Below are 19,801 nucleotides of genomic sequence, written 5' to 3' on the forward strand. Positions count from 1 at the left end.
GAGTGATAGGTTCCTGCCCAGAACGGCTACTGCCATCCCCACAGTAGCGCCTGTGTGTGCAAAGGAGGAAGCTCTCTAAAGCAGACATCCTCCTGCATCTCCCCCTTTGCCTCGCCCCTTCCCACCACACCTTCCCAGGCTCTCTGAAGTCGTCTCCTTAACACAGGTTCCAAGGCCATACTAACCCAGCCCTTGTCCTCCTCTCCCCTCCCACTCTGAGCTCCAGAGCACCTTCAGATCTGCCATTGATTCTTGGTCTCATGTGCCCTGCTCTTCTCCATACATGCCTGATGTGTAGGCATCTTTCCAAACCCACTGGAGGGGGTGTCTCTTTTCTGGGAATCCTTTCCTGATCTCCCACCTGCAGTTAGCCTCTGGACTTCACAGTCCCCACACCACTGTTCAGCACAGCATTGACCTGCTGGGCTGTTGGTGTTTTACATCTCTAATACTTCCATGAGGCCAAAGTTTATCAGCCTCAGCACTTTTGACAATTTAGGATGAGTGTGTCTTTGCTGTGGGACTGTCGTGTGCACTGTGGAATGTTTAGCAGCATCCTTGGCCTCTACCCACTGATGATAACAGCCCCCTCCCCAAGTGGAAACAACCAAGAATATCTTCAGACCTGTCCAAATCACCGCCAGTTGAGAACCACTGCATCAGACTATCAAATGCCCGGGGCCTGGGGCTGGGTCTCATTCATGTCTGTATCTCTGGCACTCAGAGCAGGCCTGGTCCAGGTTAGGTGTTCAGTAAATGTTGCCCGAATGAGTGGTGGCCAATCTCTGGGCAAAGACTCGAGGGTGGGGCTCAGAGATCAGGATTCTGGGATATGCATATCATGGGGTGGGGATGGGGGGTCTCTTCTTTTCCTTCTCCAAAGCCTAACCAAATCATCATCTCCTTTTGTTCTTATTCTCTCCCTGTAAGGGAGGGGAAGCTGAGACATCTGGCAAACTTACTGTGTGACCTTAAACAAGCCATTCCACCTCTCTGGGCCTCAGCTTCCCCATTTATAAGACAGCCTACGGGCATCTATGAATGTTGACTGAATCAATAATAAAGAACTTGCTCATCTCACAGGAAAAACTCCATGGGGAGAGGCAAGCTATGTGGCATTTATAGTGAGTGTGGCTGGGGCCATGGCCACCTCCAAGGAGGGCTGGGGGCTCAGGAACATCACTGCTTCAAAGATATCTTCCAGGAGCCCAGCACCTGCATGATCCAGGAGCGCCGCTGGTGGGAAGTGGGCAAGTTCTCACAGCTAGGGCTCCAGCGGTGCGTGGTGGCCGGGTCACACACCCATGAGTCCCCGTGCGGCAGTGGCCAGGAGTTTCGCCAGCAGCTGGCCAGGATGTTGTCCTGGGCCTGGGCAGCACAGATGCACACCGATGCTTCTGGGTCGTGTCTCAAGTTTTCCAGAACTGAGTTATGGGGAGGAGAGAGGTCACTTGTTAAGTCTAGGTCCCCACCTGAGTCTCACACCTCATCCTTCTCACTTCATATCTTAGCTTGGGTAATCTGCTCAGCATCCCCTCATCTCCCAGCTCTTCAAATTGTGCGTGTCTTTCAAAGCTTGGATCAAAACCTGCCTTCTCCAGAAAGTCTTCTTGGACTGCCCAAGCCTTCCTTCATGCTCCCATCAGCTTTCCCAGTTATGAAATTAACATGCCCCCTTAAGAGTGTGAACTACTTGCTCTGCACTAAATGGTTTTTGATCTTGTTTTCTGAGTCTGGTTTCCTGGATTATAAGCTCCCCTAGCAGGTGGACTGTGTGTTCTATGTCTTAGCGACTCCACAGTAGCTAATATGTACTCACCTGGGTCAGTGCTAGCACAGCTGGACTGAGCTGAAGCCCCTGGCATTGGGTCATGTGTAACCCTCCCCTCTCCCATTCCCTGCTTCGAGCCTACTCATTCCCACACTGGCTCTGCAAATCTCGCCAGTGCAGGACAGGACTCACCAGCTTTAACTTCATTCATACGATCTTCTGTCATGCTGCTCTCCATACAGGGGACCAGGGACCCTTGAGCATAATCCAAGATGTGAGTGGGTCCATCTCCTGATTCTGACCGCCCCCCTCAGACCAGACCTCCTCGGAAAAGCTCTCCTGGTCCCACAAACGAGGACACAGAGAACTTCGTCTTGACCCTGGGTCAGATTTCTTGAGAGGGGTCCTGGGATGGGTGGAAGATCCAGTGGGCAGAGAGGGCAACAGGACAGAGACAGGAGCAGGGCCGAAGCTGACTCTGAGAGGTGGTCCTAGGAGATCCCTTCCCCAGGCTGGTCTGTAGTGTTCTCATCCAAGACTCAGGGAGGTGCTGCCTCGGTGCCCCCTCTCCAAGGAGCAGTAACAGGAGGGTACCAAGTGCCTTGCATACCTTCCTCTCAGGTGGTTGGTGGGGTCCCTGGAGAGGCTGAAACTCAGTTCCTCGGCAACATAGCTCAGCCCTCCCCTGCTGCAGTGGCTCCTGAAGTACCTGCAGATCCTTGAATGTGCCCTACCTCTCAGAAGGCCCCTCCCATACTTTGTACCTTACTAATTCCTATTTGTCCTTGAATATTCAATTTAACGTGGCTGCTCCTCTAGGAAATTTTTCCCTACCTTGCCCCAAGCTAGTTATAAATGCCTCTTTAGGCTCCCAGAGTCTCTGTCTCCACCTGTGTACACACTGTGATGTGTTTTACTTGTGATTCATGAACATCTCCTGCCAGACGTGGGGTTTCTTCAGCTTAGATCTGCTAGGGATGGGAGAGCGGGAAAGATAGTCTGAGGGCCTTTGAGACACTTGCTCAAGGGCATGTATATGTGCATATTTCTAGGGCAAGTGTTCCTAAATTTCTATAGGGTCTCACAAAAGATCTGTAACCCGCAAGAGGTTAGGAATCAAAACACCAACATTCTTGGAAGTGAGTAGTTTGGAACAAGATTTAGAGAAGCCAGAATTTAGGAAATACATTACTCTGTTTGAGGAGCTCCCCCTGAGCATGTCCCCACAGCCCAAAGGATGCCCCCTCCAGCCTGGGCATTGCTTATCTGTCCCAGAACTGACCATGTTAACAGCTGCCCCCACATATCCCCAGTCCTGACCATCGGCATCACCTCCTGAAAATTTCTTTGTTTCTCTAGACTAAGTGCAGTGCCTGACACAGAGCAGAGGCTCAATCAGTGTGTGAGGCAGAAGCCAATGGATACAGGCATGGATGACAGGACGAATGAAAAATTGCACATGAATTGGGCAAAGGAACAAGGTGGGGGCCTCTCCAAGCCTCTCTGCAGTAGAGTCTCCTGCAGACCCTTGAAGGATATGTGGCTGTTTGGGGGAGGGAAGGGGAGTGGCTGAGAGGAGACAGCATACTAACAGAAGTGTCCTGTGGAGGATTCTGAGTGAAGGGAACCTACTTGGTTTTTTCCCCAGAAAGACAGAGGTTGGGGTTGTGGGAAGAAGGAGGAAGGTGACTGTCACTGGGGGAGAACCTTTATCTGCCAGTCTTCACATTTTAAAAAATTCTCATCCAGGCCACAAAGCAGGAGTTGATCCCTATCTCGCCAATCGCCTTATAGATCTTACAGAGGAGGCTCAGTTGGCATCACACAGAAAGGGGATTATGAAGCTGAGATCCTAGTTCGCTTCCCCCTGTGCAGACTGGTGCTTCCTGCTGCAGGGCAGGCTCCTGCTGTGCCTGGACCTTGCTGTATTGGGGGCGGGAGGTGGGGTAGGTGAAGCAGCGATTCTACTGCCTACAGATGCCAAGGTTATGACCTTGGTCCACTTCCCAAGCAGTGATCTCAGAAGAAGGGAGACCTTGCTAATTTATATCAAAGCTGTGTGCTGGCCAAGCCTTGCATACAAAGGGAGGCATCCACCCTGGGCCAGAAGGGCCACTGTTTCCTTCCAAGGGGAGGAAGCAGCAGAACTAGGTCTGCCAGGGCAGGTTACCTATGAACATGACTGATGACTTCCGGAGGGAGGCCCGAGGACTCTTGGCATACTCCAAGCCCTGACTGAGGAACGTGAAGGCGCTGTCTCGATGGGTGTCCACCTGGGACAAAGAGAAACCAGAGAATGCTGGGCCCTCAGAGGGAATAACCTCCCATCTACCCCTCCCAAAGCCAGGAACCAGGACCCAGTCAGGCAGCTGAGCCCTGGCCCTTTGCCTCCTACATAACTCTGCTACCCATTCTGGACTCTTCCAGAAGCCAGACTTCATGTTCTCTTAGCTGACTGCAACAATCATGTTAATGATCTTCCTGCCTTGGGTGTCTCCTTTTCTAATCCACCCACCTGCTCCAGGCCAGAAGGCAAGTTCTAAAATGCAAGTCCAGCCAGAGCTGAGAATGGATATGGCATGTGAGGGACATGACTAAGGAGACGGGTCTAACTAGGGTGAAGGATTCAAGTTACAAAGCAGTGGGAATAAACTACAGACTTAGGAGGGTCTTAAAAGTCCTTCAAATACAGACAGAAATAGGGCTTCCTTATGCATTAAAAAATAAGAAGCCAGCATCCATTCTTAATAGGGCAATGACAAAGTAATGTTTTAGGCAAAATAGTCTGACGGCGGTGTTCAGTTGGGTTTGATCAAGTAGAAACCAGGGGGCAGGCAATCTGCTAAGAGACTGTTGAGGGAGATAAAGGGAGGTCTGGTCTGATCACTCTCCTATTGACAATCTGCATGTCAGGGAGTAACTGTGGTGCTGGAGAAGACCCTTGAGAGTCCCTTGGACAGCAAGGAAATCCAACCAGTCAGCCCTAAAGGAAATCAACCCTGAACATTAATTTGAAGGACTGATGCTGAAGCTGAAGCTCCAATACTTTGGCCACCTGATGCAAAGAGCCAGCTCATTGAAAAAGACCCCGATATTGGGAAAGATTGAGGGCAGGAGGAGAAACGGATGACAGAAGAAGAGATGGTTGGATGGCATCATCGACTATATGGACATGAGTTTGAGCAGACTCCAGGAGATAGTGAAGGACAGGGAAGCCTGGCATGCTGCAGTCCATGGGGTCGCAAAGAGTCAGGCACAACTGAGCGACTGAACAACAAGCAATAACAATGTCAGGGAGTAAACTCCTGGGCTTAATGTGCAAAGTGTTCATGATCATGTTCTTTCTCAGCCTTAGGTCTTTCTCTACCACTGCCTCCATGCACACTATGCATGCTCCAATCCCAGGTCGAGGCACAACTCTGCCCAAGTCCGTGCTGGACACAAGCCATTGCTCCTTATTGGAGTCCCTTTCCTTCTTTCCTTCCTGATGAGTCCCCTCTCATTCTTTGAGGCTCAGCTCAGAAACCGTCTCCTCCCTGAAGACATCCCTGCAGCATGTTGCACAGCCTTTGTCATGGCACCTATGACACTGGACTTATAATGACTTATACCTGTCTCCCCCACTGGATCTCTAGTTCCCCCAAAAGAAGGGACCTTCTCACTCAGCTCAGAGTCCTCAGCACCCTGGATGGAGCTTTGCATGGTATAGGTGCCCAGAAAGTATTGGATGGATAAATGTATAAATGACTAGGTTACTGACCCCTCCCTAAAGCTAAGGCTAGAGGTTGACCTTCATATGAGCAGAACTGTTGATGCTTGGAGAGCAAAGAAGAGACTGAGAATCTAGAGGGTCTAATACAGAGGTCACAAGCTGGCAGCCCACAGGCCACAAATGGCTGGCAGGGTAGAGGCCTGTGTTTTAACTAAATTGATTGTTAATTAAAGTCTTATAAAAATCTAGCTTTTCTTGTGAAACTGAAGGCCCTGGTGAGAGTTGGCTGCATGGTGGCTGGAGCTCTCCATTCGTGCTTTCAAAGAGCCTGGCCCCTCCAGGTTGCCATGGCCCTACCACCCCTACATCACTTATCTTCCCAGTCACTGGTCATGGTTAGTATTTGAATTAGCAGCACTGGCCAAACACTTCCTCCAGGCCTCTTTTTCCCTCTGTAAAAGGAGGTAACAATATTAAGCACTGGACTGCAGAGGCTTTGAGCACTATTGATAATGATTATTACTGCAAAATAACAATGTGTTATTTTGTTTATTTGTTAGGTTGGTGGGGGAATGAGGATGCTGCATGCCCCACCCAGACCTCCCTTAGGGTGTGAAGGATTTATTCCCCCAAGTACAGATTGCCTTGGTGGAAGAGAACTGCTGGCCCGGTCACGTCCCTTCCCAGGCCAGCTGGCAACTGATGACAAGGCAAACCACAGCCTCAAGACCTTCTTCAAGGGGCAGAACCAGAAACTGACAGACCACTCAGTCGGTGTGGAGACCTGACCGCCAGCCCCCGTGTGAAGAATCTCCGCATCATGCTGGCTGAGACCTTCCCTGAAACCACACTGCAGCTTGACCCCTCTGCCACTTCCACTCCCTGCCCTCCCTTCCACAGCAGCTGGCCCCAGGGTGCTCCCTAATAAACCTCCTGCATGCTAACCTCAGAGCCTGCATCCCGGGGAACACAGCCGGTGACTACAGGAAAGGTAGATGGGCCTAGATGGCAAAGCGTCCGAAAAGGTACGTGAAGGAACCCGGCTGCATCATGCAGTGTAGCGTGTCACTGTGTGTAGGGCTCTCTCCTACCGCAGAATGTTCTCAGGTGTTACCTGGACAGGGGGTTCTGTGGCTTAATAATTTGGGGAAACCATGAATCAACCAGGAAATTTCCTCAGCACAGAGCATTTCAGAGTTGTAAGGTGCTGGTGACACTGCAAATCTCCGAGAGGAAGATAATGATACAGTTTTTCCCAAACTTACTTGTCTTGGATCTTTTCTCTCCTGTGGGGCATTTCTTGTAGGACTGCCATCACAGCGAATACATGCTGGAAATTACTGTTGTAGAAGAGGGAGCCGGTAGAGTCCCTCAGGCAGGGATATGATATAGACAGACTCGGGTTTTAACCAGATCATTCTGGTAGCCTGAGTGGGGAATGGATTGGAGGGGCTGAGATTCAAGACTGGGGGACTCACTGGATGGCTGGACCCATCTGAGAAACATTTATGACCTGAACTAAGGGAATAATAATGGGAAGGGGAGGAAAAAACAGATTCAGAGGTATTTAGGATATTTAAGATTGATCAAAGTGAAGGTGAGGGGGATCAAGAAGCCTTGGATGGTTTTAGGTTTCAGCTTCGGAGATTTAGAAGGAGAGAGAACTGACGTTGGGAAGGCCTTAATTCAGAAGAGATATGCTGAGTTTAGTTGTGTGTAGTCATTGTGGGCAGGGGAGGGCTTCCCAGGTGGCCCTAGTGGTAAGGAACCTGCATTGCAAAGCAGGAGACATAAGAGACATGAGTTTGATCCCTGGGGTTGGGAAGATGCCCTGGAGAAGGGAATAGCAACCCACTCCAATATTCGTGCCTGGAGAATTCCATGGACAGAGGAGCCAGGTGGGCTACCATCCATGGGGTTGCAAAGAGTAGGACAGGACTGAAGCGACTTAGCATAGCACACACACAGTCATTGGGAGAGATGTCCAGTAAGCCTTGGAGAAGGAACACCAGAAGTGGGGAGAGAAGTCAAGGCAAAGATGAACTTCCAGGAGCCAACAGCTTGTAGATGGTAATGGAATTGTCAGTAAGGATGCTCGTGTAAAAAGGAGGAAGAGACAAGGAAAGAACTGGCCACCTCCAACACGCTCATAAGAACCCACTGTAGTCTTAGAAGCACTCACGAGGTACTTGCAAATTTTGGCCACCGTCTGCTGCTGGTTGTCCCAGGGCTTCCGGCTGTAAGCTTTTTTTGGCAATTCCCAAGCCATGAAGCAAGAACAGCGGAACAGGGTCTTCACACATTTCTGGGGGCCAATAGGAAGAGAATACCAGAGCTATGCAATTCCAGAAGAGTTGAACTATGCTCCGGAAAAAAAAAAAAAGTATGAAACTGGATTTTGGGAAAACAATTCCTATCAATATTTGAAACATACAAGGAAAGTTGGGTGTTTTGAAAAGAAATACTGGCATGAGTACCTTTTGAAAACAGGCTTGGCCAGACTTGGTTGCCTGTGATTGTCTGTGTGTGTGTGCCTAGGATTGTCTGTGATTCCAGGCTGGGTTCTGTAAAGCGGGCTGCACCCTCAGGACTCAGGGCTATGCACACTCACCTGGCTCACCTTGGCATTGCCCTCTTGCATGGTCAGCAGCAGGGGCACCAAGGTGCTGATCAGCTGCTCCTCCACAGCCGGGGTGCGGGGCGACCGCAGCTTCTGAACTACCTTGCCGTACAGGTTGATGCAGGAGGTGCGCACGTCCTCTCGTGACTGGGGCAGATCCAGAGGCTCAGGCGAGCTCCATCCTCCGGGAGTCTGCCTGCACCTCTGTGCCCCACGTAGAGGCTCATGGCCTTCTTCCCACTCATTCTGAGGGCCCCTCCGAGCACAAGACCCACAGAGACGAAGAACACTGAAGGCCACCTGATGGGGGTGATCTGGGGCTGGCTTCCCCCTCAACAGAGCCTGGGTCAGGAGCTCTGCCCACTCTTCCCAGCAGGGACCCCACTGTCCTAAAAGGTGCCTTTGTGCCAAGTAGAAAAATGCTCCCCTTTGCGGAGACCAATCAAAGAATTGTGACCCCCCACTTAGGGGAAGAATGGGGGAAGGGAGAGTTAGGGAGTTTGGGATTGGCAGGTACATACTGCTGTATTTAAAAGGGATAACCAACAAGGACCTACTGTATAGCTAAGAGAACTCTGCTCAATGTTATGCGGCAGCCTGGATGGGAGGGGAGTTTGAAGGAGAACAGATACATGTGTGTGTATGACTGAGTCCCTTTGTGGTCCACCTGAAGCTATCACAACATTGTTAATTGGCTATACTCCTATTACAAAAAAAAAAAAGTTAAAAGGAAAAAAATTGTGACTCCTCTAGATGGACCAATCACAGACAGGCAAGTCTCTGGGGTAAGGAGCACACAAAAAGACCTCCCTCTATGAGAACCAATTAGAGAAGGAACTTTCTCTGTGCAAACCAATTACAAAGAATTTGGACCAGTTGGGACGAGCGCCCCTTCCCCTGGGCTGACTCAGCCCTGCTCAGGTCCCAACGGGCCGTGGGAGCTATTACGACCCCCAGAGTAGTAAAGAACTGCCCTCCAGGTGTTACACCCCCATCCTTCCACCCTCACGGAATTCCTTACATCACTGAAGTGTGGCAGCAGAATCTGCAGTATCTCCACATAGACTGAGTTGTCCATCAGCTTCCGATCCTGCCCCTTGAAAATGGTCTTGAGGTTGTGGACTGCCTCCACCACCAGCAGCCCATCCACACTCTTCAGACCCTTCACCATGGAGGGCAGGAGGGCCTGCACCTTGGCAGCCTGCAGAGAAGGAGTATTTGGGATGGGGGCTCCTATCTGATCTAACAGGTGAGGGGCCCAGCCTCTGAGTCACAGAGATGAACTTGGTCAAGCAAGTCCTACCTCCAGGCTTTTGCTTATGTTATCCCGCCTGCCTGGTACGCCCTCACTCAAACTTCTTTGTCTCCAAAGCCCTCTCTGGCCTCACTGACTCCTTCCTAGCCTGCAACCCTGAGGGCTTTTGCTGTCTCCCCACTTCTTGGCACTATCTATAGATGATACCCTGTGTTGTTAGTTTTCGGAGTCTATGTCCTGTCCCTTTGTCCCTCTAAATCATAAGCTGTAACGACAGTGCTTAGTAGAGAAAAACACAGCTCTTTTTAAAAGGCTAATGAAACAACAACCTGTGACTCAGCTTCCTAATCTCTAAATTAGGAATAATTACTGCTATCCCCAGCCCCTCCTAAACATACTGCTCTTAGGGTCATTGAGAAAAATCTGAATTCGGGAAGTACTTTTCAAAAAATAAAGCATATAGGGAATTATTAAGGGATATCCATTTTACAGATGGGATAATTAAGACAGAGAAAGAAATGAGCTCTGATTCCAGTCACCAGCATTGGAGAGTTGCGAATGGCCAAGCTCCATCCTTCCTCTTGTCGGGGCCTTGGCTGCGTGGGCTCTCCCCTGCCTTCCACTCACCTTTTCAGTCCTTTGAGCCAGGATGACCAGGCCTCGGATGGACAGCACCTTCATGATGGGGTCCCGGTGGCTCAGGCCTTCTGCCATCCGCCCCAGAGAGTACTCCTCAGGGATCCGCCGTACCTGCTCCATCTGGAGGAGCTGAGGGAATAAAGAGAATTACTCCTCGGCGCAAGGAGTACCCTCAGGGCCCATTTGCCTCTGGGGCCTCATTCACACCTATCCACCCTCTAGTCTGTATTCTTACCACCAACAAGCTTCTAACCAAGCTTCCCATCATTCATGGAATGACCCAGGCTGTTTTGTCCCTTCTGTGTGGGCAGGGATGCTCTTCTGCCAGGCCTCTCACCTCCACTCTAGCCCCATCTCACCACGCACAGCTCCAGCCAAAAGTCAGCCCCCTGAGCCATGTTTGAGAGTCCCCAGGCCTCACCTAGGCTGACTGCCCCCTTCTCTGCACCCCTGGGGACCCTGAACACAGAAACCTTATTGCCCCGACGTGCTTATGCACTGCCTCCTGTATCCTATCCCCCTGGAGCTTCTGTGAAGACACAAACTGAGCCTTTCTCCTTGGGCACCAGTTACTGACACAAGCTCTGGGATAGAGTGTGTGCTCAGGGAACCCTGGTTGCATGAGTTTACAACCAAGAAATGGTTCCTTTCCTTCTTGGAATTGTCCTCCTCTAGTACCCACTATTGCAAGGTTAGTACCATCAGCCCCACTTTGTCCCAGCCCCAAACCAGGCATCATCCCCATCTCCTTCCTCTCCCTCTCCCCTGCCACCTCCAGCACCCAATCAGTCTTCAACTCCTGCCTAGTCATCTTCATAAGCACTTCTCCCATCTGTTCCCTGGCCCTGCATCTACTGTGACTATTGAGACCACGTGTCTATGATGAAGAGAAAGCTGGAGAGAGCAGACAGGACAGCTGATGGGGTGGGGGTGGGGAAGGCCGGAAAGGTGGGGCTCCACCTACCACCCGCCCTCCACCCGTCCATAGAACTACACTCAGCTGCTCTGCACCAGGTTCTGGGCTGTGACTAGAGACACAAAAATGTGACAATCGTAACAGCAACAGAGCTGACTTGGGGAGTGCTTCCTGCGCTGGCACTTTTCATGAACTCACTTACTCCTCATCAAAACCCTATGAGGTGGGCAATTCATTATCCTTGTATTGTAAATGAAGAAAGAAAGGCACAGACAGTTTCAGCAACTTGCCGAAGGTCACACAGCTCCCTTGAGGACTCCACCCACCACTGGGAGAAGCAAGTACCCCCTCAGGCACAGCATGGGGGTCTAGAGGATCCAGGAAAGGACATCTGAGCAGCATCAAAGCACCACTGTGAACATGTTGGGCCACCACTTCTGAGGAGAGAGAGAAGGACTTGAAGCTGGGTGAGGACCCCTGTCCCAGGGAGGGAGGGCCACTGCTCAGGGCTCCAGGGGAGTGCTGGAAAAGATTAAGCCTACAGTCCCTGACCTTATGGTAACGCCTCTCCCACAAGGCTAACCAGGGAAGAGGAGCCAGGTGGGCAGAGCTGGTCTGAATCTCTCTGGACAGCTTGAGCTGTGTGACCTCGAAAACTGCCCCTTATCTCACCAACACATGAGTATCACGATTCCTGCTTTGTAGGGCTGCTGTGCAGATGAGTGGGGTCATATACGTAAGAGGTCAGCATGGTGTTCAGCACATGGCACACCCTCAAGAAATAATACTTTCCCAGCTCCTCACCAGGGTCACGGGGATCCCGGCAGAGCTGAGACTGTAACCTGGACTCCCAACCCCAAGACACATGCATGTCCTCCTGAGGTGACACATTCTGCTGGTACCTGCAGAGCCAGGCAAAGTGCTTACCTGGGTACCCACTCACCCATCTGATCGCCTCTTCTTAGAGGCCTTCTTGGGGCTGGGTCTAGGGATGCCAGGCAAACATGATGTGGCTCCTGTTCCCCAGGCTCACAGTCCACTGGGGAGGCAGTGCTGGAATTGCCACGCTGCCCCTGTCCACCTGGCTGCCTTTACTCAAGGCCCAGTTCAAATGGCACCTCATCCAGGAAGCCGTCCTTAACCTTCCACTGTCTGAGCAGACAGTGAGCCTCTGAGCCCCACTGCACAGACCCTGGTGATAGCCCAGACCCACTGTGTGCCAGCTAGAACATCACAGGAGGAGGACAGGGTGGTGGTTAAGCAAGTGGGTTTTCCAAGTGTCATCGACTAGTGACTGGAGAACCAAAATGTGGTATGTACATACAATGGAATATTATTCAGACTTAAAAAATAATGAAATTCTGACCTGTGTTACAACATGGATGAGCCTTGAAAACATTATATGAAGTGAAATAAGCAGGACACCAAAGGACAAATATTGGTGGTTCCGTTCGTATAAAACCTAGAACAGGAAAATTCATAGAAACAAAGTAGAACGGTGGGCTCAGGGTCTGAGAGGACTAGGGAAGGAGAGTTGGTGTTTAATAGGTAGAGAATTTCAGGTTGTGAAGGAAGATGAAAACTTCTAAAGATGGATGGTGGTGACAGTTGCACAAAAGTGTGAATGCACATCACACTGAATGTACAGCCAGTGAGCTGTACACTTAAAAATGGTCAACATGATAACTTTTATGATATATATATATTTATTACATCCATAAACACAAGCACACACATACAGCTAAAGAGTGAGTGTGTATTTTAGAGCCCAGATGTCTGGCTTTGAATCCTGGATCTGCCACTTACCAAGGTGTGTGGCCTTGGGAAAGTTGCTTAAATCTGTGCCTTGGTTTCCTTCTCTACAGTAGGGGTTGGAATAATATGTGCATCATAGGATTATTGTGAGAATTAGATGAATCAGTATGTGTAAAGCTCTAAGAATACACCTGAAAGGTAGTCAGCGCTCAATAAAATTGTTGGCCATTATTATTGGCAAGTCTTCCCTTCTGGGCTGATACTACCAACCTTGTCCTGACTCAACTCTCTCCAGTACCTGCTCTATACACTACCACCATACACTCACTCAGCTTAGATGTCACTTCCTCCAGGAAGCCTCCCTGATGTTTCCCCACCCAATACACCCAAGACTTTTGCTCACCCACCACAGCCTGAATTGCCCCCATTAGCACAAGTCACTCTCTGGTACCCTGTGATATAACTAGGATGTCCTCTGTCTCCCCTCCCACACCAAGAACTCCTGAGAGCAGGGCAGAACCAAGTTTATATTTGTGTCTCCAATCTGGTATCTGGTACATGGCAAAGGATGGTGGTTGCCCGGGGTACTAGGGGAGTCTGGGAAGACTGACACGGGGTGGAGGGATGGAAAGAAGAGGAGAGATAGAAAGGAAGAGGGAGAAGACCCACGAGATCTTTTTACTCAAGAAAAATCATGTTCAGGAAAGACTCTAAAGTATTAAGTACTTATCACACAAGAGAAATGACCAGCAATGGGAATTGAGGCCTATGCTCCTGGGAAGGCCCGGGTAGCCCCTGCCCTGCTCTGGGCACCCGCTTGGTACCTCCACGAAGAAGGCGGTGGCGGTGATCTTGTGCTTCTCGTCGCCTCGCTCCAGGAGCGGGATGAGCAGGTAGAGGATGCGGCACAGCTCCTGACAGGAGTAGTGCACCATGGCCCTGGGGGTGAGGGAAGCAGTGCCCTCAGGCGCTCCAGCCCCAAGGGGACCTGCTGCATGGGGGTCTGGCCCCCACACTCAAAACTCTGGGCAAGCCCCAGTCCCTTGTGTTCCCACATCCCCAGGGTTTTCCACCTGAACAGGATCTCAGAGGCCATTTGATCACATTGCTTCATTTTACAGGTGGGAAAACTGACAAGCAGAGTGGGAAAGTGACTTGCCCAAGACCACAGAGAAAATCAGTAAGAAAGACAGGCCTACGACCCCTGAATGTGCAGGACCACTCCAGGAGGAAAAGACAGGAAGGAAAGAACGTGAGGACCCACTGGCTGGGCGCCAGGCAGCAAGCCAGACGCTTTCAAGTCCTTACTGCATTTGATCCTCACCATTACCCTTTGAGGCAGGTTACTGTTGTTAATCCATTTCATAGATGAGGAAACAGAGGCTTTAAGTGTGAATTGCCCAAGGTCATAGAGCTGGAAAGTTGTAGAGCTGGCACCCCAACCCCGGGGTCCCTACTCCAGCTGCCTAGTTCATTCTACTAAGCCAGTGATGTTCCAAGTGTGGCCCCTGGATCAGCAGTATCAGCATCATCAGGGAACTTGTTAAAAAAAAAAAAATGCACATTCTCAAGCTAGTCTCAAGTCCCATCTCAGACTAACTGAATTAGAAACTCTAGAAGCGGGGCCCAGCCATCAGTGTTTTAACAAGCCCTGTGGATGATTCGCCCTCAAGTCTGCACTATGCTGTTAGTCAATGAATCCAGAAAAGTGTATCAGCCATGCATAGAATCTAGAATAAGATAGCCTGGGTTCAAATTCTGTTACCACTAGCTGTGTCACTTTGGGCAAATCACCTAACTTCTCTGGGCCTCAGAGTCCTTTTGGGTAACTCTGAGAAAGTAATAGTGTTAATCCATCAGTCATTGCTGCTGTTGTTGTTCAGTCACTAAGTCATGTCTGACTGTTTGCGACCCTGTGGACTGCCGCACACCAGGCTTCCCTGTCCTTCACCATCTCCAAGAGTTTGCTCGGACTCATGTCTGTTGATTTGATGATGTCATCCAACCATCTTATTCTCTGTCACCCTCTTCTCCTCCTGCACTCAGTCAGTCATGGTGAGCATTAAATGGAATAGTCTGTGAATAGATGGCTCTTTGCAAGGTGCCTGGAGCATGCAAGTGCCCAATAAATACAGTTGTATCTTGAGACCCAAGAGGACAGCACCACCCTTGACACTCAGGGTCTACGGCTAAGAAGCAGGATCTTCCTGCAGGAACCACATTAGTGAAATCAAGGTGCTGCTGCTGCTGCTGCAGCCCCCTATCTCCTTTCCCTAAGGAGGCTGTGTGTGGCTGAGGGGAAGAGCCCTGATCCTGGTCAGAGGGGTATTTCCTGGCCTTGCCACTTCCAGGCTGTGTGTACCTTTAGTGGATAACTATCCCTCTCTGAAACTTGGCACCCTCCCCTGCAAAATGTGCATTAATAATCCTTGCCCCACAAGTCAGCATAATAATAACAGAAGCAAATGCGTTGAACTCTTACTATATGCAGAGGCTGTTCAAAGTATTTTAATCCTCACCCCAAATCTCAGAGGTGAGTCCTGTTATTATACTGCTGGTGGGAAAACTGAGACACAGAGAAGGAAAGGAACTTTGCCCTAGGTCACACAGCTGGGAAATGGTAAGCTGGGATTCAGAAGCAGGCAGACCTGCTCTCAGACTACACTCTAAACTGCTCGGCTAGACCATCATTTCTGTATTAGCATGGGAATTAAATTAATAATGTGGTGAGAAAGGTGCTTTATAAATAACCCAAGTAGCTCCACAATGCCAGGTACTGTTACAACCACAGTTTGTAGAGCATATGTCACCTTTCACATTTGTATTGTCGTCCTGCTGATGGAGACAATACTCTGCCGATCTTAGAGAATAGGTGAGAGAGCAAGGGAAGGGTCTTGCCCAGAAAGAGATGCAAACCCAAGTCCATCTGAAGACACTGAGGTCTCTTCCCTCCCTCTGACCCCTGCCCCGGGGTCCTCACCTGGCCAGCAGGGACACTCCGCGGTGGTGGTTCTCTGCCTGCCCCATAAGCTCCCAGCCACCTTGCTCCTCCAGAAAGTTAGCCTCATATGAGCAGCCCATCTTCAGCAGCAGGGTTTTCACCACTTTGACCACCCAGCTGCCAAGACAAGGGGGGCTGAGATCTCATGTCACCCTACTCCCAGCAAGCCAGACCTTAATATATAAAGAGCTCTTACAAATAAATAAGAAAAATTCCCAAAAGTCCTGTATACAATTAGGCAAAGAACAAGAACAGTTGCTCACAGAAAAGGAAATAGAAATGGCATTTAAACTCAACCACATTCATAGTAAGATAAATGCAATCTAAAATTACAGCAAAAAAACACTTTTTTTTTCAACTTTCAGATTGGCAAAGATGAGACTGTGATGGCAAAGTTGTGGGGAAATGAAGTGTCATATACTACTGGCAAGCTGGGTGCTTTAGGAGGTACTTCATCTCCTTTCACTCACTGATCAAGAACTTTTCCCACCATATCTTCCTGTTCCATCATAATGGTTAAACACAGAAACCTTTTAATGCACCCATTCTACTTTCCGGAATTCATCCTATGTGTACAGTCACACGTAAATATCAAGACATATAAACAGCCTCACTCATGGCAGCGTTGCTTGTAAAAGACTGTGAAGCACCTAAATCGAGAGGATCCTGGTTAAGTGAATGGTGGTAGATTATAACCTACACAGAGGGATATTATGCGGCTGTTAAAAATAATGAGGCAGCTCTGTGTGTGATGATCTCAAAGACACAGTATATAATAAAAGCAGAAATATGTAACTGTGTAAGGTTCACTACCACGGGTGTGAAAGCAGAGAATGAAAACACATTGGCTTAGCTCTGCATCAACCCCGACCGAAGGGCAGGAAAGAACCCAGTTCTTATGAAAGAAAACTGGGGTAGAGAGAGGAACAGAGACTGTTTTACTGTCTTTGAAGATTTTTACTCATGCGCCTATATTAACTGTTCCAATTAACAAATGAAAATCAAATAGTTCAGCCTTGGTTATAAATCTAATACAAATCATATCTCTAGGGAGGGAAGAGAAAAAATGAAATGGTGATCTCCTTGGAGAAGGCTGATTCCTTCTTGCCATCCAGCCCTAAGCAGAGAACATGTACAGCAGATGTTCACAAATAGCTCTTGAACACGACTGGCTCTGTCTCATAAAAGTGCACTTCTGTTTTCTTTTGTAGCTGCGGAGCTAATTTCTACCAATCAATTGCCCTAAAGACTTTCATAACAGCCTTGCTGGTGGCTGTCCCTCTGCCGGGGACAGCAGGAACATACCGTACAGGGATGAAGCCAGGGGTCTGGGCATCTTTCTTGGCATCCTTGCGGGAAGCCACGCGGCCGGGCAGGCTGAGGCCAATGTGGTAATGGACCTGAATGAGCAGGGCCAGGAGCAGCTGTGGATAGATGCGCCTCACACGGCCCATGCAGCTGTTGACGGACAGGAGCTCACACAGGCCGCTGGCTGCCTGGAGGTGGAGGGGAAGCTGGTGAGACGTCGCCACCCACCATCCCAGCACTCCTGACTGGGCCTGGGCTGATTCTCTAGGAGGCTGGTCCTCGATCTTTGCTCTTCTCTGGCCCTACATGGGCAAGACCAGATCCCCCACCACTGCATCCAGGGCCTCTGGGTGAGCCCTGCCCCAGAACAATCACAGCGACCCTTTGCTGTTGACACAGCCCTGAAAGAATCATGGTGGAAGGATTTCTTCCCACATTTATGAGGTAGAGTCTTGACCCCACTGTGCAGGGCAGGAGACAAGATCAGAGGTGTGAAGGGACTTGCAAGGATACCCAGCCCCTCGGGGCAGAGCTGAGGCTTGAACCCAGGTTTTCAGATTACAGGAGCCCTGCCTCTTACTGGTTCATAACATCAGTGCCTGGTCGGTGAGGTGGGGTATCAGTTGCCTCTTTGTTGGCGGCTGTTAAAACTAGACTTCCCTCACTGTCTCCTCTGAGTGACTTGAGAATATGCCAACATAGTAATCAGAGGAGTGTGTGATGCCCAAACCAAGGATGGAATGGGCACTGGTGTCCTAGTCATAGAACTCAGTGCTGGGGGAGAGAGGCAGAGAGATCCAGAGGTAAAGTATGGGATTCAGGGGCAGGAGATCTGAGTTTTAGTCCTGGCACCACCACTCAGTAGCTGTGTGACCTTAGATGAGACATGGAATGTCTCTGAGCATCAGTATCTTCCTGTGTTAAGGGATAATACCACCCGCTCCTCTATCCACCATGTCTCTGTTCATTGGCTTTCCTCTACCAGATTGTCTTGCTCTCTGCTGAATCCCCAGAAACTGCTGAGTATGCCTGGTACATAGTAGGTGCTTAATGTTTGTTGAATAAATAAATCAACCCAACAAAAAAAATTTTTGAGGGTCTACTGTATGTGCTGAATTCAGGCATCTCATAGATTAATCAAATGACCCACTCTATACACACACACTATTGTTAGATCACAACTGGGGTGAACTCTTCCAAGATAAAGTATGTGATGTGTATGTGCTTAGTCACTCAGTCATGTCCAGCTCTTTGTGACCCAGTGGACTATAGCCCACCAGGCTCTTCTGTCCATGGGATTTCCCAGGCAAGAATACTGGAATAGGTTGCCATTTCCTTCTCCAGGGGATCTTCCTGACCCAGGGATTGAACCCACATCTCCTGCATTGGTAGGCAGATTCTTTACCATTGAACCACCTGGGAAAGAAAATATAGTATGCACAGATTTGATCTGGTCAGAGAGGGCTTCCCTGAGGAGGTGGATAGCTTAAGAAATAAGGGATGAGAAGAAGCTAACTTGGCGGACAGAAATCTAGGTAGATAAAACAGCGTGTGCAAAGGCCCTGTGACAGAAGATAGCACAGTGATTAAGACCTGACAAAGAATAACGAGGTTGGAGCCATGCAAGCAAGAGGAGCACACAGTATAGTGAGGCCAGCGAGGGTTGCGGGGCCTAGCAGCACCAGCAGGAGCTCTGTGTTATCCTCAAGGGCAATGGGAAGCCATAGAGAGAGTTGAGAAGAGCAGATGTGCACTTCTCAAAGATTTTCTTAGCTGTGATACAGATTGGAAGGGCTGGAGTGGAAGCAGGGAGGTGAATGGGGTATTATCCAGCTGGCTAGGACCAGGGTGGTGGTGACAGAGCCAGAGAGAAATCTGTCTGTCCACTCAGCGCCCTTCCCACATCAGAGCCCGTTGCCTCCGTGTTCCCAGGGCCAACCTCTGAGAGTGGCAGCAGATGCGCTTAGACATTTTATGTCTCTAAAAAGAATAAATGAGTTACCTCGTTTAATTTTCATAACTGCCATACAAGGTAGATATTATTTCTATTTACAGATGCAGAGACTGAGCCTCAGAGAGGTGAAGTAACTTGCTCAGGTTACAAAATAGTAACAGAGCAAGGCCAGTTCTCAGCCTAAGGTGTGTGAGTCCCAGGTCATTCAGTGCCCACTATTCCAGGCTGCCATGGTCACTGTAAGTAGCAGCAGGATGGTGCTGCTGGTGGTCTGGTGGATCACAAACAAGAGCCCGGGGACAGACTTGCTCAAGGCCACCCACTTAGCTCCGGGCAGAGCCAGGCAGTAGAAGATGGGTGTGCAGAGCTCAGCGAGAGCAGGAGGAGGACGTGTTGGGGCAGTGATGGGGCTGCTGGGCAGGGGAGGAAGTGGGCAGGAGGAGAGCTCCTCACCGCCAGGGGCACGATGGAGGCCCGGCCCTTCTTGGTCACGGGCTTCTCCTTCAGGCTGGTCAGGAGCAGGTCCAGGAGGTCTCGGACGTCACAGCTGGGCTTGCGCAGTATTAGCTGTCTCCACATCTCTGCTCCATTGCTGACAGGCCAAGAGTAGGGACGGTTAGTGGGGACAAGGGCAGTGGGGCCAACCCTGCCGCCGAATTATTTTGGGAGGGAGAAGGGAAGATGCCTTTGAAATCGCATCCATGAGTGTGCCGAAAAATTTCTTGAATAATCTAAGAAGCCTGGGGCTAACAATGATCAAAAGCCCTACTCAGGTACTTTGCCAGGTGTTTTGCATACAAGTTATGACTTCAGCAAATATCGAGCATCTGCTATCTGCCAGCAGACATGAGCAAGATATTCAAGAAACTC

At 49.9% G+C, this 19,801-nt stretch overlaps 1 protein-coding gene across 1 annotated transcript in view; it reads right to left on the reverse strand.

Moving 5' to 3' along the window:
- Window positions 1–1,098: 1,098 nt before the first annotated feature.
- MROH7 (maestro heat like repeat family member 7) overlaps window positions 1,099–19,801 on the reverse strand; it is a 53,627-nt gene continuing 34,924 nt past the window's right edge. The window contains exons 14-24 of the mRNA XM_027537148.1: window positions 19,385–19,523; window positions 16,975–17,165; window positions 15,649–15,786; window positions 13,493–13,607; window positions 9,986–10,126; window positions 9,125–9,304; window positions 8,095–8,250; window positions 7,666–7,788; window positions 3,942–4,044; window positions 1,964–2,026; window positions 1,099–1,424 (exon numbers count right to left, since the gene is read on the reverse strand). Of these exons, the coding sequence (XP_027392949.1) occupies window positions 1,180–1,424; window positions 1,964–2,026; window positions 3,942–4,044; window positions 7,666–7,788; window positions 8,095–8,250; window positions 9,125–9,304; window positions 9,986–10,126; window positions 13,493–13,607; window positions 15,649–15,786; window positions 16,975–17,165; window positions 19,385–19,523 (1,594 nt within the window). The 3' untranslated portion in view covers window positions 1,099–1,179. The remainder of the gene's footprint in view (window positions 1,425–1,963; window positions 2,027–3,941; window positions 4,045–7,665; window positions 7,789–8,094; window positions 8,251–9,124; window positions 9,305–9,985; window positions 10,127–13,492; window positions 13,608–15,648; window positions 15,787–16,974; window positions 17,166–19,384; window positions 19,524–19,801) is intronic.

This window comes from Bos indicus x Bos taurus, chromosome 3 (assembly GCF_003369695.1).
Source record: "Bos indicus x Bos taurus breed Angus x Brahman F1 hybrid chromosome 3, Bos_hybrid_MaternalHap_v2.0, whole genome shotgun sequence".
Taxonomy (NCBI): Eukaryota; Metazoa; Chordata; class Mammalia; order Artiodactyla; family Bovidae; genus Bos; species Bos indicus x Bos taurus.